This window comes from Tetrao urogallus (assembly GCF_951394365.1).
Source record: "Tetrao urogallus genome assembly, chromosome: 1".
Taxonomy (NCBI): domain Eukaryota; kingdom Metazoa; phylum Chordata; class Aves; order Galliformes; family Phasianidae; genus Tetrao; species Tetrao urogallus.
The window spans coordinates 70284485-70309362 of NC_136813.1; the positions used below are offsets into that span (position 1 = coordinate 70284485).

At 39.3% G+C, this 24878-nt stretch overlaps 1 protein-coding gene across 1 annotated transcript; it reads right to left on the bottom strand.

The window, feature by feature from the left end:
* GPR143 (G protein-coupled receptor 143) lies at positions 1 to 13189 on the bottom strand (the record flags this gene model as incomplete). Its single annotated transcript, XM_079546272.1, has 8 exons — positions 1 to 300; positions 1731 to 1848; positions 4355 to 4463; positions 7100 to 7209; positions 7801 to 7893; positions 8669 to 8763; positions 11140 to 11249; positions 12946 to 13189. The coding sequence occupies 8 exons, from the start codon at positions 13187 to 13189 to the stop codon at positions 1 to 3; spliced, it is 1179 nt and encodes a 392-aa protein (XP_079402398.1).
* Positions 13190 to 24878: the final 11689 nt, after the last annotated feature.

The following is a 24878-nucleotide window of genomic DNA, read 5'->3' on the forward strand; positions in this document are numbered from 1 at the left end:
CTACCAGCCCTGGTAGATGGGAGAGCTCCTGGTCAACCTGTCATCACTGCTAGTGTTACCTTCAGACAACATGCTTATAGCCTCATCAGTCTGCTGGCTATCAGTGGAAGATATCTTCTTTGAGTCGTGAACATTGCTTTGGTAGTTCACTGGTGAGGGATAGTCATTGTCACCCACCGCTGATGAGGACATTGATTCCCAGGGTATTTCTCTCTTCTGCCATTTCAGGTCCACTCTCCATCCTGTCCAGCCATAGAAAGCTAATGTGAAGAGGAAGCCTTGCATTGGATTAAGAATCCCCTAGAAAAGAGCAGTGCAACACAAGTTACATCAGCAAGGCTTCATTCTCAATTCCAGCAAAACGTTCTGCATGCATTAACAACTTCCCTTACTCTGAATAACTGCTGTCTTTAGAAGATGATAACTGCACGCAAATAAAAGTGTACATTTTTCCTACTGCAGACACAAACAAGGCAGAGTGAGAAACTACAACCTGTTGTTTCTGAACACTAAGGTGTTCCTTGTGAACAGCAGGCATCAAATGGTTTTCTAGCATGAATTTTAGCTGGTCAATCCCCAGTGTGTTTTTAACATTCCTTACAAGTTCCACATTTTTTAATTCAGAAAAGCAAACATTTTACTCTTCACTAGAAGCCAAGTCAAATCTATGAGAATAGACATTAGCACATTCAGGCAAATTTTTTAAAATAGCAGCAATTGAACTGTCTGGAATTGTTGCAGATTTCTAAGCCAGTGAAAACGTCCATCAAAACAGAATGCAAAACGAGGGAGAGACACTGAAAAAGAAAATCCCAAGTGATTTCCAAAAAATCTTCTGTTCCCACTGCTTCAGGATGTGTGACAAGTAAATGGTTTTAGTGGTTATCTTTCTTCTCACAGGAAAATCATACCTTTTTTACAGCCAGTTTAAATAATAGCTCAGCTGGTAGAGCTGACTGTGTGCTCTCGCAGTGAGCAAGAGTAAGGTCCCTGTCACACGAATGTGTTCACTCCTTGTCAGGGAGAAGGCTGCAACAAATCAGTTGCATTGTTTAACTTTCCAATATCAGGCAGTTCAAGAGCTTAAGTGCACAGAGCATATTCAGGCCTCACAGGTATTTAACAGCTTCAGAATAAACCTTCTTGAAAAAGGAACCTGCAATATCACCTCTGTAAAATCCCTTGTCAAATATTCCAACAGAAAGAGAGAAAAGTACAGGAAGACCCCAGTATTTTACAGCTATATTCTGGTGTGTTACTTTTAAATTTCATCATGTATTTTCCCCTAATAGCTGTCCAAATGTTACAAGACATCATTTCTTAGATAGAAATACAGTTTCTAATAAAGAAAACTGTAGCTACAAACAGACTATTAGTGGACAATGCCCATTTTTTGGGCAAATCTTCAAGAAACGTGAGCTAAAATTCACAGCTTGTTTTATGACAGAGGTTAGAGAAGGTAGACCATAAATGATTGCAATGGTCTGTTCTGGATCTTAAAATGGGTAGCAATCACTCACCACATACTCCTGTAAATGGGAGAAAATCTCGGCCTTTGTATCTTTTAAGCAAAGTTTGCATGTTCTGAATGACCGTTCCTTCCTTTCTCTTACCTTTGACTTTTCTTCCCTGATTTTCTGAGCTTTTCCCCCAAACCCACTACACTGGTGCTGTTCCATGAGTCTTACAGAAGTGACTTCAAAGACTGAGAGACACCATGGTTGACCTACCATTACAATCCATGTAATCAGTGCAGCACTTCTAATGTTTTTCAAAGGTGCTTCATTGATATCTGGCTGCATTTCGAGATAGAACAAAAGGCTCTCATTGATGATATTAGATGACCAGCTATTGCAGGAATAAAAAGGACAAAGAGAACAAAACAGTGATATGTAGATATGTACATATATGTAAAATACAAATTACTTACAAATTATAGAAATTAGGAACCTTAATAAGGAGGGTTTTTTTTTTTTTTTTTTTTAGCATTAATTCTCAATGTGAAGGGACCCAATAGTTCTCCCTGAGCTTATGATCAGAAAACAGGCTCTTACTTCCCACTCCAGGCAAAGAAATCCATATATCCATCAGAATTAAACCTGATCACGCACGCTTACTGCACTGAGATTATAAACAACTGTGATCTACAATGGGAACATTACGGATAGTGACTTCTTTTGCTTGTGTCTTGAATGTATAATACAGTTAAAGGAATACAAACATATGCATATTCACTACAAAAGACTGTATAAACTCCAGCATCTCTAGAATTTCAAGGTGATATTTGAGTAGATTTTCAAGATGTTTGTTAAAAAAATCTACAAAACAAAACTAAGTTCAACTTTAAAGTCCTTGAAAATGACATTAAATTTTAAGAATAAAGGTAATTTCTTTTTCTAAAGTAGGATGAGCATAATTAAACCTCATCCTCCAAGAGAAAATGAGAACATGATACACTAAAAAAAGGTTATAGGCAATGGTTCCAATTTCTAATGGCTCCTAAGCAGTCAGAACAGCTTTTTCGCATATTTCTACAGGTACTTCAGGAAGGAAATGTCCAACACCCGTATCATATTTTCTGAAGGGATTTGTGTTTATGTTATTTATAAAACAGATCCTATGTTTTTTTCACAGTCTAAAATCTTCTGCTCATCCCTCCCGAACATACAGTTTTCTCTTCTACCCCATATTGCCCAAAATTTCCTTGACCAACTCATCTCCTTTTTTGACCACTGGGATGACCACTGAAGCTTCTAAGATGATTCTGTCTCAGACTTTCTGTACAGTAACTCTGAGCTTTTACACTCTAAAGCTTACGTTTTATCAGCAGATTAAAAAAAAGCAAAAACAAACAAACAAACAAAAAACAACCCAAAAAACAAGATCCACGTGTTTTGTTTGTTCGGGTGTTTTGTTTTGGTTTGGTTTTCTTGTAATAGGAAAACTCATAATGAGACAAAAAGGAAATAAACAGTCAAGCCCACTGTGTCCACTGAGGAGTTGCTCCTTTCTTTCATGCTTGCTCCCAGTCTAGCAAGCTGACCACAGTCCCTTCGGTTGTAATGCACTTCTGTGGTGCCTCCAGTACAATGTTCTTTCTTTCTGTAACCCTAGAAGCCTGGATAAAACTCTGTTCCCTGTTATTTACAGCACTTTCCAGCATGCCACGCTTCAGGCTGCTTTGCTACTGTCAGTGTCCTGCTCCCACTGGCTATTCCACCCTTCCCAGAAGAAACTTGTTTCCTGAGAAATGACCAGAGCACTCAAATATACAGCAGCAAGGACAAAATAAAAAGCAGCCTTTCTCCCTGTTCAGCCTTTTAAAGCAATGAAACATGCATTAACGTACTCATGTATGAAACAATCAAATACTTGCACAAACTGGGAAATTTGGCCATCTTTTCACTACTTCTAGGCTGCTTCCTTCCTCCTTCCCTTGCTTGTGTTACCCACGTAGGTGAACACTTTCCAGCAGTGACCATGTCTTGCTAGATCACTGCAGAGGCCCACATAGCATGGATCACTCCCTCATCTGGTGCCTTTAATATTGTGTGATGATTGTAAAACTGCTCCTAAAGCAGGGCTTCTTTCAGTTCTCTCAGTTTTGCTGAGTGCATCCAGCACCTTCAGTCCCATCCACCACTACAGCATCTTTCACACTGGATGGTGCTGCTAGAACAGACATGCAGGGGATTTGGGAATGAGGTATGGGGCACCCTCCCTCCTCCCACATCTTCCTTGTGCCCTTCTTCTTCCTCTCCCTGCCCTACCACAAACTGCTATTTTAGTGGAGGAAGGTGGAATATCAGAAAAAAGATCAGATAATGAGAAATTTCACACACAACACACAGAGATTTCCTTTCTGGTGTGTAAGTCTGTATTTCCAGCCAACACTATACTTGTTTCACACACTTGAGAGCTGCAAACTATAGAGATGATGCATCATATAATCATAATCAGAGCCGTAAGCATGCCCTAGAAGTGTATTTACTGTAAGTTTTCAATGGCACGTTTGATGACAAGCATGTAGAGTGAGCTCTGGGGAATCTTGCTGCAGTTTCAGACAGCTTTAGGTTGCATTCAGTTTTGTTTTGTTTTGTTTTGTTTTTCTTTGCTATTGTTCCTCAGTGTCATTGTTTTCCTGTTGGTTAAATATTTTTATCATTTCCTTGCAGCCTTGTGATGCTACATGAGTGATTCAGCTAATTTGAGAACTAGTTTAGAACTGTCTTCCTTAGAAACTTTCCCTTCCAACCATAAGGACAAGCAAATGAAATAACCCATCAGATTCTGTTCTTGTCCCCAGTTGTTTTAATCTGGGAGAAGGCAGGTTAAAACAAAATGCATCTCTCACCAAACAATGAATACCAGCATAATTTTGAAAAAGCGCATCTGGATCTCTGTCCCCAGCCGTCTCTCGTTCTCTGTGTAAATCCCTTGTCTCCCTTTCAGTAAAGAGGCAACTGGAAAGTATAAAGTTGTGTTCATTAATACACGTACATCTCATCATTTGTAGGTACAAGGATACAGAAAACAGATGTCTGTAAAGAGGGAACAAAGGAACCAATGGGTTTGTCTCCAGCAGCAAATGTCATACATAGCCTAATCCTAAAGATTAGGACAATCCTAAAGAAGGACATCCACTAAGGTTTCCTGAAGTAGGTGGCATCCCACTAGCAGTTTTTTCTTCTCTCAGTCCCATCAAAAACAGAAAATAGTATGGTCAGCACAATTCTTTAACAAGAAGGTAGTGCTTACGCTTCTCTATGATGTTCGTGATGTAAGGAAGTATTTATTATGTGATGTTCAGACTGAGACAGAATACAGTCAACACTATTATACACTTCATATGGAACTGTGACATGAAGACATAATTGACTACTACATCTCTAGAACCTGAAACTGTAATGTCAACAAAAATAGATAGATAAGCAACATACTGTTCAGATACCAAGGAATCGACATATGTACTCACACAAACATACTCATTGTGTATTTTCCCATAAAAGGAACAAACTTTGAGAGATTATCCAATTCATTCTCAGCCTCTAAACACTGCAGCTAGATCTAGGTATGGCTGTTTGCAGCTTCAGCAAACTAGCTGAAAAATCAGGAACACATAAAGAATTCCTCAGCCAAGCGATTCTAGTGCTCCATCTGTCCTTAACATTTTTTGCTCCCTAACTACTTCAACATCCTTTCTTTAACCTGAAGCTGAATGCTTATTTACTATTCTCTACAGCCAAAGAGAAATTCTGTTGTTAAGAAACAGCTAAATTCCCACTTCATTACATTCTACAGGTCTCATGATGTAAATCTTTTTTTCTTGTTGTTGTTCTCTGGTTGCTTTTCTTCATCACTTTCATTAGACAATGGAGAGAAACTGCAGGATATTTGAGAAAAGTATGCTTGCAAGACTTTAGAACAAGGAGACACAAGACATCATTTTTAGCAACGTGCATTTCTGAAAGTATGAAACAAAATTTGATCCTTAGCGCCTACATGAGCAGGTAGCAGAGGTAATACAGACACAAATATTAAAGTAGCTGTACAGGTAGGTACGTTAGCCACACAGTCTGCCAGTGGCATATGAACATATGTGCACATACCTACAAAATGCACACATACATAAACACACATGGATGGACATCGCATACAAGCACAAACATTTATTATTTATGTTCTCATTGAAGACCTTTGCTGCTGTCTGTAGAGAATGTATTGTCCTCTCTTCTATAGGACATGCTGAAGAAGGTAAGTTTACCATTTACCTAACTACTGATTTCAATACGCTCAAAAAAAAGTCTAAGCCTTCAACCCACACAAATACAGCAGCTAATGCAGAGTGGAGGAGTCAGCTTACTGACTGTTTTTAGAGACCAAAACATCAGTTACAGGTATTTTTGATTATTTAAAATTTAGGCTAAAGCTTATCTTTTCCCTATAGAGCATTTTGGTCCCAGCCTTTGGAGGTAGCACTTGTTTTCTGTTTGCTCATGCATAGAGACATTATTCTAAACTAAAATACAAAAACCAAAAACCATTATCCTGTATAAATTAGGCAGAGGCTTGTTGAGTGCTATCTCAGAAATGCAGGTTACAAGACTAAGATAATACAACGATGCAAATTTGGTTTGTCTTTTGTACCAAGTATGTAGCAGCGCTCTGGGACTCTGAGATAAGTGAAAAAAATAGAAGGTACCTCCATAAAGGTAATTAGTTGTACTTCAGTATGTAATTGGTACAGTGTTGTCTACATCTATAAAACTTGGCAGTGTAACATCAGCAAAAACAGGCAGACATTCTACATATAAAATATATTTTTAAAATATTCCATGGATTTTGTCAGCTATTCCTTTGATGACGGGCATTACTGAGGAAAGCAGTGCAGATGGGATGAAGACACAGTCTCTTCTGTTGCTGTTCTTAAATATTGAATGTGTAGATTATAAGTATGAATTCAGGCACTGAAAACATCTAGCACTGATCATGTTACATTAAAAGAATTAATTGAATTTGTTCCTTTTTTTGCAGTCACATTTCTTCAAAGTGCCGGATGCTAAATCAAACAGGAGCTTCATGATCTCAGCCGAGTTGTGTACAATTCTCACTTGTTTCATAATCTCAGAATCAGGAGTAACAAAATTCTGATCCTTTTTTAATTCTCAGTTTCAAAGAAGTTAAACGAACTATTGGATATCACCAACATTATCCTTAAAAAGGAATTAACTGCATTCCAAAATACACATTGGTACCAGTATTATAGTACCATCATATATCCACCATATGCTGCCAAAAATACTTCAAATCAAAAGTAATTTAGTAACATGGAAATAACTTTGCCAGTCTGCAATAGTAAGATCTAAAACAGCCTAACTTCAGTATGTGATCAGTGTACCTCTATTCTAATTTTCTATTGAGATTGTATCTCCATTTTGGTAGGTAATACTCTTCTACTCTCAACTGCATCTGTTTTGATATAATGAGGAGCTATTCCATATCCTTAGATACACAGGCATTACTTTTTACTTCTACTTTACTTTTATTTCTATTTTGCTAAATAAGATGTACGCTTTCACGCTGGCCATTAGGAACATACCTGCAGTCACTGTCCTTCTGAAGAGGACTGGGTTGACCACCAGCACCAGCAGGAGCGGGGCATAGGTTGTGATGTAATGTGGGATTGCGTGCTCCAGGCCTCTTTCACAGCTGAGAACAAATTATTAACACATTATTCATTATTTTCTTTCCACATCTGACAGTCTCAGCTATTTCATCATTGTCACATTTAACTAAAACCAAAAACAAACAAGAAAACAAACATGAAAGGAATTAAACAAACAGGTGCTAAACTTTTAATTGTCAAATTGTCGCAACGAATTCACACGGGACACGAAGTTGATTATTAACTCGCACCATCTGTGACTTCTCCTCAAATTTAAAGGAGTAAATACAAAGCTGAAACCAGGAGCAGAAAAACAGGAGTGGACCAGTATTTCACGCCTGCAGCAGCTCTGTGCACTATGTCACCTTCTTGGGCATCATGACCCTGCAGCGGCTCACAGCAGGAGCTGTACCACAGCACTGAAATGCATCACAGGGCATGAAGTGTCTGGGAGATATCTTCAGGGCCCACTGAAACCCAGGATGCACAGACTGAGTAGGAGACACTACTCAAAGATCAAAAAAAAAAAACCCAAAAAACAGTGCTTGGATGTCCGTCTCTACCATTGATGAAAAGACATTCAAATGACCACAGAGTACCAGGGTTTTGGAGTCTGCTTTCAGAGGCCTGCTCACCTGGAAAGGGACGGGTAATAAAGCAGCGCAACACCCTCGACGCAGAGCAAAACTGCCAGCCCCCAGGCCATCATGTGGTACAGCACGATTGTACTGGAGGAGGAAGCAGGAGAGAGGTTATCAAGGACACTAACTCTCACCCAGCAGTGTTAACATAGGATAGGTGTGAGGTGAATAATGCCAGCAGCACACTGAGGAGGGCAGGAGGGATAGGGGCCTTTCACGAGAAAAGGGAAATCCTGGCGGCTGGACAGGCTTGCACACAGAAGTGTCATATCCTCCAACCAGAGGCCAGAAGTCTCTCCCCTGTTCCCACATCTGCAGAAGGAAACCCTGCGTCCTTCACTGCTCCTGCAGACAGCACATTCAGGAACTAAAAACAGAAGAAGGGAGCTAAACAGCCAACCGAGCACCCTTCTGAAGGCTGCAGAGAACTGTTTGATTTGGAGAGTCAGACACTGCTCCCACCTGAGAGAGGATCATACCTCTGTGCTTAAAAAATCTTTCATTGCTGTTTTATATTAATGCTAGCACTTCTGCCACAAAAATCAATATCAAGTACAGAGCAGAGATAAAAACAGCATCTTGTTGCAGTAGTGTTATAATGCCCAATCTACACCCTATTTTTCTGAAAGTTAAATAAATTCAGTTACATTTAAATGCGAGTTAGGCACAAGCAAATCAATATCCAAGCATTGCCCTTGCAATTGAAGCACTTAGAATACCATTCACACAGATCATTATCTGGTAACCATGCGAACATCACGTGTTTGCACAGACTTCATTTATACCCTCAGATAGCTGCATGCAAACACGGATGTACAGCATGAGAAGTAAAATAGGACATTCAGAGCTTTAATTCTAGTACCTCAGTCCCGCTGATCTTCTTACCACCAAGTAAGAATCGACAGCATAGCAAAATAACCACCAGAAGCCAGCACTGTATAACAGCTGGATCCATATCTGCAAGGAAAAAAAAATGCAAATGTCACAGCTGCTTCTTAAACATTGCTGGAGGTGAGGGGAGCCTCAAACCTTTTGCCTGGGGATTTGTTCTTTAAATGTGTGCATTTTCCAACTGAGATTTGTGAGGTATGAATTCTTACTGCAGTACTGCTGTAGCCAAAGGATCTGCTCCTAGGTAAACTGAGCAGTTTGCCTTCACAGCTTGTTCAGTTGTTTAGAAAACCTGGTGTTTGTTTACATCTCCAGTCTTAACCCTGAATGGCACGAATTAATCTAAAGTAAATTATTAAACAATGTTTTAACTTTAAAGATTAGTAATGAACATTTTATTTTAAAAAATCGATATAACATTTTAGTAAAATTTCATTTTTCAGTAGCTGAGGCATGAAAATATAACTGAGGTCTGCCTTCACCACAATGGTGGTGAATAGAAGTGCCTCTGTATCATGAGTTCTGTGTGTGATGGGTATTTTATCCACATTCAAGAACTTGAGTTGGTGTTACTACTGATAAAGATGATATGCAGAAAAACAGCCAACTCTGTCCATACTGAACTCCATAGCTAATTTTTTATAAAAAATCCAAAGGAAACAAGTTCAACTCAAGTTAAATTCCACTGCATTTCTGAGTTGACCCTATACATTTTTCCCATGAGCCTATAGAAGATAACTGACCTCTCTTAGACCCTGTTTATAAATTCCAAATCCTTTCCCGACAGGAGCTGGCTATTTGTAATGGTCTGGGACTATTTTAATATTCAGAATACCTTCCCTTTGAGCCCTGCTTTCAGCTCATATCTGAATATCCTTTGTCACAGTTCCATAGTAGCATCCTTTTACACCTGGAAACCAACATACTTGTTACTGAGCCAGACATCAGTGACTTGAGTTCTACCATTCCTTCCTCCAAAGGTAAATCAAGCTGGGAAATACTTCCTTACAACAAGGGTATAGTTCCTATATCTAGTCATTTGTGACATGAATTATTCTGTATTTAATCAAAATGCTACGACATTTTAATAATACATAAGCCAGAAAATAAAATTCCAGTTTTCCTGCTAGTGCAATTTATTCACAATGCTCAGTATGTAACTTAATCTGCACTATTACATATTTGCTGCAGTTAAGAAATGTAGAATTTACTATATATAAACGCATACATACAAAAATAAACCGTGAGGTCTTTCCACACATAAATTCCAACATAGTTTAGATGGTCGCCAAAATTAATAAAAAGCAGATGCACCTAAAAAACAAATTTTTCATATGCTATCTAGCTTCTTGCAAAATGCCAGATCTTGCTATAGAGTATCTATCTAAAGATCTCATTTGAAGGAGATGCTTCAGAGCCTCACTATTTGGAATTTCACTGACTTGTGTGTAAATGAAATAAAACAATAGCACCAGAAGAAACCTAAAATAGAACCAGAAACATTTTATTAACTCACATGAGAATATGTTAGGGGAAGTAGGGTCATTTTTCATTCCAATATAATTAAATTTAAACTTAGCAAGTGACTCAAACTGCAGCACTTTCCTGGAGCCCAAGATAGGGAAAACAAAAACTGCAGTAGACAGCTGTGCTGCTTGCCATTTAACCTGAGATCAAAATGAAAAACAAACAGTCTGCATACAGCATCCCTGTCACTGCTTTAAAATATTACTTTCTGTGGTAAGGGCCAGAAAGCAAAACTTAAGCCATATGGAAACGTGGTTTTCAAACAGGGCATTCCTGCTGCAAGATATTGATGTTGGCAGTTTCACCTTCTTTTAAGAAAAAAAATAATAAGCTTTTGTATCTCATAAGCAAAAATTAAACATGTATGATGGAAAATTGAGAACTAATAGGTGTGTACAGCTGATACTCGCTTCTGCCATTATGTCTGAAATTGTTATTATTTGGGCATATGAAATAAAGCAAGTTGCATTTTGGCACATCTTATTTAAAAACTACAAGAGCTGAATAGTTTTATTTATAAGCAGCATATTTCTTTTCTATACTGTATGCCTTGATTTGTTAAGATACTACTATTATTGCTGATGCATGCATTCTTTGGCTACCCTACATTCCTACTGAGCTGAGCAAATTGGCATAATTATCTGTGTTTTGGTTAAAAAAAAAAAAAAAAAAAAAAAAAAAAAAAGTGACATTTTTCTTGCATAGTAAGCTCAGATTTTATACTTCAGGCAATAGTGTGATTGTATTACTTAAAATTTGCACTTCTGTAACGCATTTGCACTTTCTTTTTCTATGTTCCTTAATCCAGAATCCACATCAGGGATTTAAGGAAATTCTAACCCCCTTTGGGACGCAGTATGTTGCCTTTTGGATCCTGTGTGAGCAAAGCAAGCAGGACTGTACCCCTGTACCTACCGCGCTGCCCACGCAGAAGACAGAGGGCCACACGTCAGTCCCGTTGGCCACTGAGATGTTAGCAACAAAGCTCGGGAAGCCCAACCAGACGCTCGACCTGAAGATCACACCTGAAGAGAAACGCATGAGTGCTCTGTGCCTGTCAGCGTGATCACAGTCACATGCTTGCTGCTGGTCGCATGTTCTGCATTGCGGCCTGGATTCTGCATGCTCACAGGACTGTGGCTATTGGGGTGTGCAGTGCAGGCCAGATGCCAGGGTGAGGGCTTACAGAAAGCAGCTGTGAGCCTGGAGGACTCGCCATGTCATGCCACAAAGATCTAAGCCTCATTTATCTACAGATACTGTCATACACTTCCCTAAAGGGAATCAAGAGGCATTTAACGCATCTGCATTGCCAGCAACTAATGACTTACAATTTAATTTACAGATATTCATACTGCTAATGGTCATTTCTCTGCAACTCCTCATTTCAGAAGAATGTTATTTAACATTTTTCTCTGTCCTCATTTTTACAAGCAGCTCTTTTCCTCTCTGTCAAGGAGCTGAAAAAAGCATGGTTTCACTATTAGGTAAGAACAGTACTGGCTTTTTGCATGAATTCAGTTTGCTCCTGAGGTTTAGTGAGTTTGCACCAACCCACAGCACCAGCACACCATGCTTCCCACCCTCCAAGGTGAATCTAATTCAAGAACAATTGCGGATAAATAGTTTTTGTTAGCCTGTGAAAGAGAAAAGGAGAAAAATAACTTTTTCTGCTGCTGGCTTTATCTGACTGAGATTAGGAAAGATTTATTCTCTGAAAGAGTGGTCAGCCACTGAAACGGGCTGCACAGGGAGGTGATGAAGTCACTGACCCTGAAGGTGTTCAAGGAACATTTAGGGGTTGTACTGAGGGACATGGTTAGTAGGGAAATATTGGTGGTAGGCGGACAGCTGGACTAGATGATCTTGGAGGTCTTTTTCAACCTTTGTGATTCTGTGGTTCTATGGTTCTATGATTGAAAGGCCTTTTCCAGGTGCTCTTGTGCTCTTTCCATGTCTTTCTCTATCTTCCCATCCATCATCTGTTTTAATATTGGTTCTTCTTATGTACCATGAGAAGACCTGGCTAGGTGTGAAAGTGGAAAACGTGTAAAACCCTACTCCTTTCACAGGCAGCCAGAGAGACTTACACAACAGTACTACTTCAGTTATCTAAAATGAGAGAAAAGATGCTAATGTGGAAAAACTCAGGTTTTATTTCCCCCGTATATGTCATGATAATTTCTGTCTAAGATGGCAGTAAATTCCAGGGCAGATTTAGACAGCCCATTGCTGGAGGCAGGGCTCCCTGCTAAAGGTGCTTCTCTGCTTCCCCATGCCGGCACAGTGCTGCAGTTCTACACACCATGCTGCCAGCCTGCTGTGTGCAGTTTTGGGTTGGTATGTGAACAGCGGTACTGACTCTGTTTGAGAGGATTTACAGACACGTGCAAGTATTTTCCAAATGCAGTCCAAAGGATCAGCTAAGTTGTGGAAGTCAGCTTTAGTTATTCATGTGCTCCCTCACTTCTGCTTCTACACCTTCCTCTAAGTGTCAGCCAGTGCAGGGTTTTAATTTGAAGTAGAGACTTTGTTGAAGATTTGCCAAGAACTTTTACTTTTAAAACTTAGCTATTAAGCAAGACCTTTCTCCCCTCCAGGCCTGCCCTTTTCTCATCTTGTTCAGCCCAAACCTTCCCCTGAACACATGCAGCACATTCCCAACCATCTGCCAGCAGGGCCTGCTGCAGCACACGCAAGGAACACCAAGATGGCGCTTACCTGAGCCACCGAGGATGTCACACACGGAGATAAGGAGAAGAATGGTGGAAGAGGAGGAGGCTTTGGGCATCTTCCGCAGGCTCTGCCCCTTCTTCGGCAGGAGCTGCAGGATGGTCAGCAGCAGGCTGGCTGAGGCGCTGCCAATGCAGACCGCACAGAAGACCTGGGGCTGGAAGCTCATCACAAGCTGCGTGGCTGCATCCCTGTTGGGGCAGCAGTAGGTTTCTAACCTGGGGGAGGCCATGAAGCATCCAGATGGCGGAGGGGGCCTGCGAGCAGAAGCCGCCGCTGTTGCTTCCAAAAGGCAGCGTGAGCTTTTTCTTCACCCTCCCCATTAGACCTCGGTGGTGAGAATCACGCGATTGAAGGATCATGTGCTGCTGCTGCTGGAAGTAAATCCCCTAGAGCGGCCTTTCTCAGCCTCTCCTAGCAAGGAGATCAAATCAGAACAACAACACACAGTGTAATCTGAAACATGCCCCATGCTTGCTCAGAGCCATTGGCAAGAGTTCACTCAAACCTTTCTGCTTGCACAGTGTGTGATACAGGAAGCTTTAAACCCATCAGAGCATTGGAGATGGCTTAAAATGAATAAGGATGGGGATACCAAAGAAGGAGCATTACATTTTAATTGTATTTCATTTTAGCCCCCTCCCACACATTGCACTTTAATTACTGAAAATTAATTCAAAAGATGGGCCTAAACACAATCAGTCTCAGCTTTTGCTGGGAGAGCAGGTCTATAAATCTACACCCAGACCCAAATCTAAATTTAAGGGATCCAACCCACCCACCTCTCTAATTAAAAAGAGAAGCACTACATCCTATCACTGTGGAAAGAGATTACCTTCAGGAAGCCATATTAACTTTATCCCATTTAAACCACAAGCACAGAGTCTTCTCGTCAGTCTGTGTTAAACCAGAGGTGGAAAATTCCAGGACTTTTGCTTCCACAAGAATATTTTTCTTTCTTTCTTTTTTTTCTTTTCTTTTTTTTTTTTTCTTTTTAGTAAGGGTTTAATATGAAAACAGGAATTTGAGCTGACATGTTTGTTTATTCTTTATAAGCTAACAATATCCTTTAGTCCTGTTAAATGTAGCAGAAAATACAATCACAAATACAAAAATTAACTCTCCCCTCTCAGACAAATTTCAAATGCCCTGCGTCAGACCTCACACCTCTGTAAACTGAATTTATAGGGACACATTGAGGAAACACAGAAGGGAGCATAGGTGAAGTGAATTGGATGCTAAATAACCATTGTGGATATTATAATTAGTCCTTATAAGAACAAATGGCCTAATGTTATTTTTCTTATCTTCTAATGCCCTTATTTATATGTTAGCAGAAATTATGACACCTGACTGAGTGGCAGAGGGATGCTGTGTGTATAGTCATTATGAAACACAGGCTTCAGCCAGTAAGCTTGCCTACAGGAGAGAAATCAGTCTGGATGCACCAGTCCTGTCAACGCTGCAGCATCCAAAGAACAGGATGTTAGCTTACAGATCCAGGTGTCCACACATCAGCAAGTGCCTCTGCTCCCACTGCTGCCTATAATTATCTCTGTCCACCAATTCCAGAGCCTAGGCTTAACCTACAGCTGTTCAGTTCTTCCCACCACCAATGTGCATAGTAAGCTGCATGGCTGAATAGGCTCTGCTGGCTATAACAGGGACTGAGGCATAGTTACTGCCTTTTACAGTAGACAGTAGATGAGCTAGAAGCTGAATGATCCTCTGGATGCTTTTGCTGCTTTACAGTACTCAGAGATTTTACTGCTCATCTGTGGATGAGGATAAGTGAGTGATCCAGATGTTATACTCCTATGTGCTGCTACTACCATGCACACAAAGAACATAGTGGAGACAGCAAGGTTGTGAACCAGATTGCCCTGCTCCAAAACACATCTTGTTGAGGTGAAAAATATCTCTTCTCTGTTGGTCTGAGGCTCCTTGGACATTGTTCTATCCCAGATGAAGCAACAGTGCATGGAGCTGCTACCTCTCTGTCAAGATCCCACACTGCAATCACCTGGCTGGCTCTGATATCAGTAAGTGTAAAAGAAAATGCTCTCCTTTTTTCTCCTACAAATCACTGTCTAGAAGACAATGACTGCAGTTTTATTTTCATGCAGATTCTGGTAAATTCACAATAAACACTAAAAACCAGTCTGGAAGAAACTACTAAAATTTATTAGAAAGGAACCAGTTCCTGTGCTACTAAAGAACAAAAATTAAAAACATCCCACAGACACATTATTACTTAAAATAAAGCCATTGTATCCCACATATATGATGCAAATACATATATATTAAAATAAATGATGCTTGCTCTCATTGAAGGATTGCTTTAGTTTGCCTGATCTATATATGGAGCAGTATTATTTTTAGATTATTAGGCATAAAGTGAAACTGCTCCATTGAAGCCTTTCATTGATTCTCTGATTTTCTAGTTTCCCTCACTATTCCTGTTGTCCTTCTCCTTCTTCAAAATGTTTGAAAGTGAGTCAAGTCGTTATCCTGGCCATCTGTCCTGGTTTCCAGATAGGAACGTTTAGTGTATTTTGCTTGTTTCTACTTATCATTTGTTTCCACTGCTCCTGACTATGAATTTACCACTTAATTATTTTGACTTCTCTATCCCTTTTGTTTGGCCACTTCAAAATCACTTGCATTTCTCAACTGCAGACTTACACCATGGAGGTTAAGATTTTATATCTGGTTCCCCTTTTCTCTCCACAGTTTTGCCAGCTGTGCACCCTGATCTTATTCTTTACTTCTCTAAGTGGAGGACTGCTTTTTAACTGCTTCTTCTAGGTCACTTCTCTTCTACTCTCTCAGCATTTGATCACACATTTTCTTACAGAGTGGTTATGTGATTTTTTCACTTCACATTTGTATTGGAAACAAGTAGTGTGACCTGTGGCAGAATGGATATGAAAAGAAAATAAAGTGATTAATGAGTGAATGGATACCTGCCATGATGCAAGCAGACGTGTCTTCACACGGGAACATCTGAGGTTAAATAGGAGGCGGATCAGCCAAACTAATGAGCCGCCCAGCATCTCAGCTGGTAAGAATGAGCTAATCTGGCCCTCACTGTTGCACTCAAAGCGTAAGAGTCACAACAGTCACAGAAATCCAAAGCTGGTTTGGCAGCCTTATACCTGAGATTACTTTGGCTTCACATGATTATGAAAATGAGAGGATAAAAGCCAGGGCCAACAGCAAAAGAAACAAAAAAGAATGAGCAGAAAGAGAAGAATTACGTTGCCTTGCTGAGGAACACTTTTGGTATTCAATACTACTTCAATCTTAGTTCCTAGATCCCTTTCCTTGGAAATTATGGACACAGTTCCCACTGACATCAGTGGTACCAAACTGACCTCATTCCTCCACCAAGGCAGTGTCTCAAATGAGTGAATGCAGTAGCTTGAAGACAAACATTAGCAGATGGACATGAAACGTTAAATTAAAGTGGTCATTTTAAAAAACAATCAAATAGATGTGTGGAGCAAATACACTGCCCAATACTGAAAGTTCCAGTCCTGTTTTTACATATTCGTAGCAATGTATCCAAAAAGGAGAAATACTGCACTCCTTACAAGGAAAACAAGCACATACTCCATATGCATAGCTTTCAGAAACACCCACTCACACCCAATTCCCCTTGGACCCAGGAAATACCACTTCTGAGGTACAGTCTGTGTGCATCGTTAAGATGAAACACAGCCTTGTCTGGCTTGAAAGGAAAACAAACGTTTACAAAAATATGACCGGCATGTGTTTCTGTTCTTTTAGGAGCGTGGCACATCTTATGCTTGAGTATGCAGATACAGATGTTTTAATCACTGTTTTAATTAAATCTGGGGCTTAATTAAGGTAGAGAAAGCAGAAGTAAATGTATTGACATAGAGACATTATTTATGTGTACAATTCAGTGAATCTCTGCCTCCATTAAAGCTCCCAATAAAGATCTTCGTTACTCTGCAAATACAAAAACTCTATTTTATCAATGATTCATGATCTTGAGTCTTTACTGGTCTTACACACATTACCTGGCATGACATTTTCTAAACTCATGAAAGGTAGGCCTGTCAGCAAGCTGAATGGATGCAATAAAACCAGTCATGACCTTCCCAACAGAATCTGCAGTATGCTCTCTGAACATATAAATATTCTGTATGCTTAGCACAGTTCATTTTATCTGCACAGGCCTCCAGCAATTAGATTTACCTTATAAGAAACTTGACTACTTTTTATAGCACTTTTTACAGTCCTTTCCATTCGTATCACTACAAATTTTTAGACCTAGTTTTTAAACTGGCATTTCTCTCAATGCATAAATGAAATGAATTGAGAAATCCATACTTGATTATTTCTGCTTTCTGTAAATTTAGGCAGGAATATCAAAACAGTGATATTGAGCGTAAGATCTGTCATAATTGTAGCAGCTACAGATTACACTGAAAGAATTAGAAGAAAAACAGTGGTATTAACTCCTTTCCCTCTGTGATTTGTATATAAGTATATAGGTGTAAATCACTAATTTACATTTAAGGATGGTAAGCATTATTATAAAAGGATAAAAAATGAATGTGTTTTCACTGCATAATGTTTTTCTTTTTGTTTCCTTTAATAAAAAAAGCATAAATACACAAAATTAGTGTACAATCGAACTGCTAAAAAAATGTGCGTATTTGACAAAAGAAATCATATTATATATATTTTATTCACTTCTTATACACCTTCTCCAGGAGAATGTTATCCTACTTTACTTCTCTGAACAAGCATATGCAAATTTGTTATGGAAACTGTGCCTCTTTTGCATTAAATACATAAGGCTTATATGACTGAAAAACAAAGTAACTGAAAAGAAAAAATGCATTCATAAACTGAAGGAAAGAAATAGAGATTGAAAGAACAAAATCTCCAATTCTCTATGCCAGCGTTGAGCATATTAGTCTTTTAACTTGCATCAAGACAGATTTTGTGGCCACAATTCTGGAGAAATTCTGTCATTAATCATTGTCATCTTTATATGGAGATGTTGTAAAAGTAATGCCTCTTATTTTATTATGTTTGCCCACAGCATCTGAGATGGATGTTGGTGGAATGGCAGTAGAGATTGAACTCTCCCAGCAATATTTCATTCAATTTTGTTGCTGTGTAATAGATGAGACCTTGTCCCACACTGACACAGACAATATAAGACACAGTTTGCATTGGAACAGCCTGCTGAAAAACACTGAAAAGAAAGAATATTATCCTTTTCACACAAAGTGATATTGAAAATCAGACCTTAATATTTCTAAGCATGCAGGCAGTACCCTGATCCACAAGCATGTTGAATGTCTACCCTGTCCTCAGTACCTTCAGAAGATTCCCAAGGCACCACTGCTTGCACACTCTTTTTCAGAAATGTTGTTGAATCCCTCAAGAGAAATTAGATGAGACATTCTTATATCCTTATCACAGTGGTTAGACTTTATTTCCAGGTCAGTGTATATATCCAGATCAAAATATATGATAGAATTAATTTCACAGTACTTAGAATGCAGAAAAAAGTCTCTAAGGATCTGCGAATTTTATCACTAAAAATGTCAGTGTACTATGGCCAGTAAGATGGCCTTGGTGAACACTGTAGCCAAATGTTGAAGGGGAAATACTGAAAGTCCAAGTGTACAGCTCAGGTACAGAGCTTAGTGTCTAGCCGCTGCTCTTCTCTGAAATCCCACAAGCATCACTGGATTTCTATCCCTACCAATGGCTGCACAACTGACAGTCAACCTCACAGCAACTTTGAAGGAAAGCTGCAACCTCCTCCTCAGCAAATTGTTGTCTGGTACTTTCTCAAAGGAGCAGGAAGCTCAAAAGCATGCCTTAGCTGGCTCAGAGAATCAAGAGGAAGCTCAACAGTAAGAATAGAAACGTGATAGTGCAGGAATCACTCTTGACTTTTCCATTCTGAAGATCATGACTCCCACGTTAGAGATGACCTTCCCAGCCTAGGGTAGAGAAATAAATGAGACCAACCCCTCAGCATTCAAGTACCTTACTGGGTATGATCTTCTGGTGAGCAGCAGGGCTATTCAGTACATTACATAATAGACTGGCTCCCTCAGGTACTTCCTGGGACCACAACTGCAAGAAGTTTGTTGGTCCTGAAACTGCTTCAGAAAATGCAGTGTTCTGAAAGAAACCATCTGTGTATCTCTGCTACTCCGTAATTCAGACTTAAAAAAAAAACATTTTTAAAACAAATTAACATTTGGAGCTGTAACAGGAGCTGAGTTCTCACAGAAGATGGGCAATAAAAAAAAAAACTCATCCTGTTTCCTCAGGATGTTACTAACAATGCCTCACTGCCGTGAGTAAACTCTATGCTGGAGACAAAATCCAGGTTAATGGAGCAATACCTCCTGCAGCAGCCTTAACCTTTCAACTCAGAAAGGCTTATACCAGGAAAGATAACCTGAGTGCTGACAATTTTTCTCATTTGTATGACTTTGTAGGATTTCCTCAAATGTCCCATCAGCTGTTAGAACTTGCCTGCGTTAGACTCCAAAAAGAAGAGAGCATTTCTATTCCTTTAGTGTAAAAGGTCATGGCAGTCTACGGGGCGGTAACATGCACAGTAAGAGTTCCTGCTCCTGTGTATTCCCCAGCGCACTCAAATTGGCCTTATATTTCTGTGATATTTCTAAATTCCTAAATTTTGAACCTAGATTCTCGTGCACACTTGATGTTTCAGGGCACCCCGCTGTAGTTCTGCTATTAACGACCTCGTGCTGCACCCATGTTTAGATGTACGCTCACAAGATGCTATGACCTCCACCTGGACAAGGTTCAGGTTCTGTGTAATCACGCTGAGAGCAAAAAGGCTGTTTGTAATGAAGGAGTTGTGGCTATTTATAGAATGCACCCAAAGATTTATTTACATATGGCTGACAGGCAGAAAAAAAGGAAGGTCTGTTTGGTGTTTGCTAGCAAATGAAGACAAAGTCCAAGTGAAAAATCGTAGATTACAAGGCCTTTCCTGCTCTCTCTGAACTCTTGCTTTTATTTACCCTTTAAAAAGCCTATTTCACAGCATTTGCTGCAGGCAGAACACTTGAAATCCTTCTGCTGGCATTTTCCCTGATCACCTCTGCTCCAGTTCTCATCTTAGAATCATAGAATGGGTTGGGTTGGAAAGGACCTTAGAGATCATCTTGTTCCAACCCCCCTGCCATGGGTAAGGACACCTCCCACTTGACCAGGCTGTTCAAAGCCCCATCCAGCCTGGCCTTGAAAACTGTGTAAAGCTGGCCTGTTTCTAATCTGACAAATGTGATACCATTAACATCAGAATTGTCACAAAGCTAACAAAAGGTTGAATATATATTTTTTTAATTTAATTGAAAAACATTTTCAATTTCCAGTGGCTTTCATTTCAGCCTCAAAGCTCCTAGTCACACTTCAGTTCCATAGCTTGGAAACATGAATACAACAGAAAGGGGGTGCTTTTTAATAGTAGTAACAAAAATCAAATTCTATCTATTAATCAGGGATTCTACAATGAATTCTTATTAGTTGCTTCAAACAAATAGCACATTAGTATTTGTATTACAAAAATGACTAGAATTTAGATATACGATGCTCTAATATCAGAGTTTAAATGCATTAAAGACTGCTTGTCAGCCTCGGAGGCTACATTGCTCAAGTAATTAAAATGGGGCAGTGCCATTTTTTTGCAGTGTAAGGACACGTGGCACAGTGCCATTTGTATAGAGAAAGTTAGTACACAGTGTGTTGTCAAGGAGGATGGACAATGAAAAACATTTCCTAAAGCACAAAGACAGTAATGCAGCAGTAAGAATAAAAGGTACAGATGGTGCTTCACTGAAATGATGACAAAACTACTTAATACGCACATATGTATAGACAAAATATATGTAGCTATATCGTGTGTATATACGCACATACTGATGCATCTCTTCCGAAACTGAAAAAGGGTGGCTTCATCCACAATGTAACAGTCATTGCTCCATGTTATCCCCAAAACCACGTCCAGGCATTGCCTAGCTAGAAATGATAGCACGAACAGCACAGACTACCCATGTTTGAACCTGCATACTGTTACCCTGCTGTTTAGTGTATTTATAAAATTATTGCCTGATATCCTGTAATACGATTTGACAAAGGGTCCTGATGCAGGAACTGGAAGATGTATACAGATAGCAGATGCACCATGGCCCTGCACATCACTTAACCTGTACCTGAATTTGACTGCCAGCAGAAAACCCCAGGGAAATCTGTTACCTGTTCACCTGTCCTTCTTAGCTTTATGTTGTCTTTGGATTCTGCTACCATGTGAGGAGTAGCTCTTTTCCTTTTATTCTTTTATTTGATTTCTAATCTTGTAATCTTGCAAGATCAAGAAAGTGTTAACTCTTGAAGCATGTTATGGATTATAGGAATCTGTGTTGGTCTCCTTTGTCTATAGGTCTAATCATTCTCAGGAGCTAAGCTGAGAATATTACTGTTAGCAAATCATGTGGTTTTTATTCTCTTGGTCATTCACAGTCACACTTTGTTCCAAAGTGAGCTCTCCTACCTTCAGAAAATTGTTTGAAATACTAGGCATTTGTGATGATGTGCCATTAGTGTGTTCCCACACAGTACTGTGCAACTGTAAAAGGCAGCACTGACTGGCTTCCTGATAATGCTCCAGTGCTTGAAAACTCAGACTTTATGAACATGAAGAGCGTATCTACACCAGTGGTCTTGTGTACCAAGTATGGCCTTGTTAGGTACAAAATTTATTTGCATCCCTTCTGGTGTTTTGTACACGCTACTTGTGTGCATTATTGGTGTCCAGTAAAGGTTTCCTTGCTACAAAGAAACCAGACTGACGATCTTTGACAGCAGGACTTTTACAGGACTGTACTGACGCAATTTGAGGATACAGTGATAAACAAAAGGAGTTCAGGAGTAAGCTCGACCTGTGCTTTTGACTGCCTGTGTTCTTGGCAGCTCACACGATGTCTGTGCCTGCTCTAAGTCAACTATTTCCAAGACAAGTCTATTGCAGTTGAATTTAGGCACAGGAACAGAGCAAATCCAGGCAAACCTGAGTTAATTCCTGTCACTTCGGCTCTCATTGATTCAGCATTGCAGGTAGGAACACGGAGACTTCTCTGTCCTAAGTTTATCTTTGAAGTTAAGATCTAGACGTTGCTAAATTCATGGTTTACTTTACTATGGAAGCAGTCCATGTCTCACGTTCCAGTACTCAGAGTATGAACTGAAAACATTTTGAATCAAAACCTTCAGAGGATAGACATACCAGAATTTCATATGAAATACTATTCTTCCACAAATTCTTTATAAAAAATCCTAGAAAAAGAACACAGAAGTATTTTTTTCTTCATGAAGAATTAAAGAAGTCAACATGCATCTGAATATTTCTCTGAAAGATTATGAACTTCTAAAGGTTTATCCAGCATTAATTATGAGCTGATGAAACCTTATTTGCAATACAAGAGAAACAAGACATACTTGGGAAAGCTTTTTAAAGTGCCTAAATCACAAAGGAGACATCCAGCAGGGATTTTTCAATGTGGTGTTTTTCATTCTGGGAAAAGAGATCATTTGTTGAAATTAAAAGTGTTCAGCAGAACAGCATGATTATGTTGAATTCATCAGAAGGAAGATGGCAGGTTTCCAAAGTAAACCCTCCTGGTTTCCAGCTATACCAGGATGTCTGTCTGTCTCTTGGGCTGCTACATAACCTGTTTCTCCAGGTTTCAGGACTTTTAGACTCCAGAGTAAACTGCCAGCAGCTTGTCACCTCTTGAATTATTTTATAGAAAATTACATCCACTTCTATACAGGAACTTCTATCACTGTTTCAGCTACTTTGGTCTTTGTGATGGTTATTTTCAAAGACACTCAAGTTTCACTGTGTGTTTCACTAAACATCCCATCAACATTACAAAGAATTCATTTTTGCTACATGTACAACATATGCTTACAAACCCTACAGATTTCAACATTTATCTTATAGATTGTTGTGCCAGTAGAAATGACATCTACAGAGAACTCTCTGGGAATAAGATAAGTCTGCAGCTCAAACCTTGTGATCCATTTTACCCCTTTAGCTGTCGGCAATCTCACTGGATTCACGGTATCCTCACAAAATTCTAGTCCCTAGAGAAAAGGTTTTTAAATCCATCCGTCTTCACTGTAGATATCACAGTATAGGTACACGTCTAGGTATCAACATTTCTTCCACCACTGGTTATTACAGCAACTCCGTAGCTGATTATGTGGAATAAGATGTGTTGGCACAATTAGCAGAGAGGCTATTTTGGCAAATGCCACTGACAATGTGTGCGAGTCCACTCAGACTCTCTGCTGGAGTTCTCTTTAAATGAGCTGAAGGAAATTGTATCGTGGCCCATCTGTTCTGTTTCATGCCCTAGTATCTCAGCTTAAACTGTAGATGAACTATGCATGTCCTAGGGCATCAGTTTTCTATTTCAAATGGCTGAGGTAGATGTGCTTTGTCTCCTCGTCCAGCTATAATGTTTGGTGGTAAGCTCCAAGAAAGCAGTGGTAACAAACAGTGGGTAATTGCAAAGGCTTAACTCACCTCAGGTCTTTGCTCTGTTGAATGTGAAGCAGAAGCCTCTGATGCTTCCAGATGTCTCCACTGCTGGAGGGAAAAACAAACCAACCCAAACCAAGACCAGCCAGTATTGTAGGCTCTAGCACAATGATGGAAAGTATAATAGCTATTTCACAGTCATTCTGCAAATATCCTGCACAATTCAATGCCTTAAGGAAAAGATACGTGACAGCATATTGTGTTTGAGATTGTTAACACAAAAACCTACCATAGAGGAATCTATTCACAGTTCTGGCAGGCTCAAGGACTAAGCAAGGAGCAGGTATGCAATGTGTGCAACAGAAAGAAAGAAAACTTAATAAACCCCATATAACAAAACTTCACTTGAAATTATTAATTAAGCTTCAAATACTGAGGTCTGATCATAGATTAAACTTCAAAGTCTGAACACAGAAGTACTGTGGAAGGAGTAGAGTTCACTGCAGAAAGCTTTTGTTGTAAGAGAAGAGGGACTCAAAAACTGAGCTTGTGCATGGCTTAATAAAGTTTGATAGCTCCTTTGCATGGAAGGAGGAGGCATTTGAGAGTGTTTTTTTTTTTAATCATTGTAAAGTAGCTTTGATAATAATAATGGCACAGAAGGGAATATCAGTTATGTAATATTGGTCACTGCTCTGACCTCAGCACAAAAAAGTCAGCTACTTGCCTCTACACATTCACATTCCCGCATTGCTAACACTGGTATATTCAGGCAATGCTTGACAAATGAAAACAAGATTTAAATGAAAAAGCTAAAAGACTTTGAGGGTTTTATTAGACAAACATAGCTACATTGGCATTGTTATATAAATGAAAACTATGATTTCGGTATGTATTTACTAAATCCTTTGTTCTTTATGACTAAAATGAAAACCTAAGAAGGCTGGCAGAAGCTATAGAAATTCAAGAAATAAAATTATCACAATATTTTAAGAATAGCATAAGTACAGCTCTCTAACTGGGTTCTGAACAAGCTTCAAATTCCACAGAGAATGAGAATATAAAAGATGTGAAGAAAAATGTGACTGATATGACAAGAGAACACATCTTGCCTTGATCTGGCAAAACTTACATGTGTGAGGAACTTTATATATGGGTCTTTTGGCTTTTCATTTATAACATTAAAAGAGAAAAGGAAAAACAAACAAACAAACAAACAAAACCGAAACCAACCCAAACTCAGTGTCTGAATGTTTTTCTTTGGAATCTTCAGTATAGACACCAGTTCCAGACTTTTGATGCCCCAGTATTAAAATCTGCTCCAGATTTCTTTCTC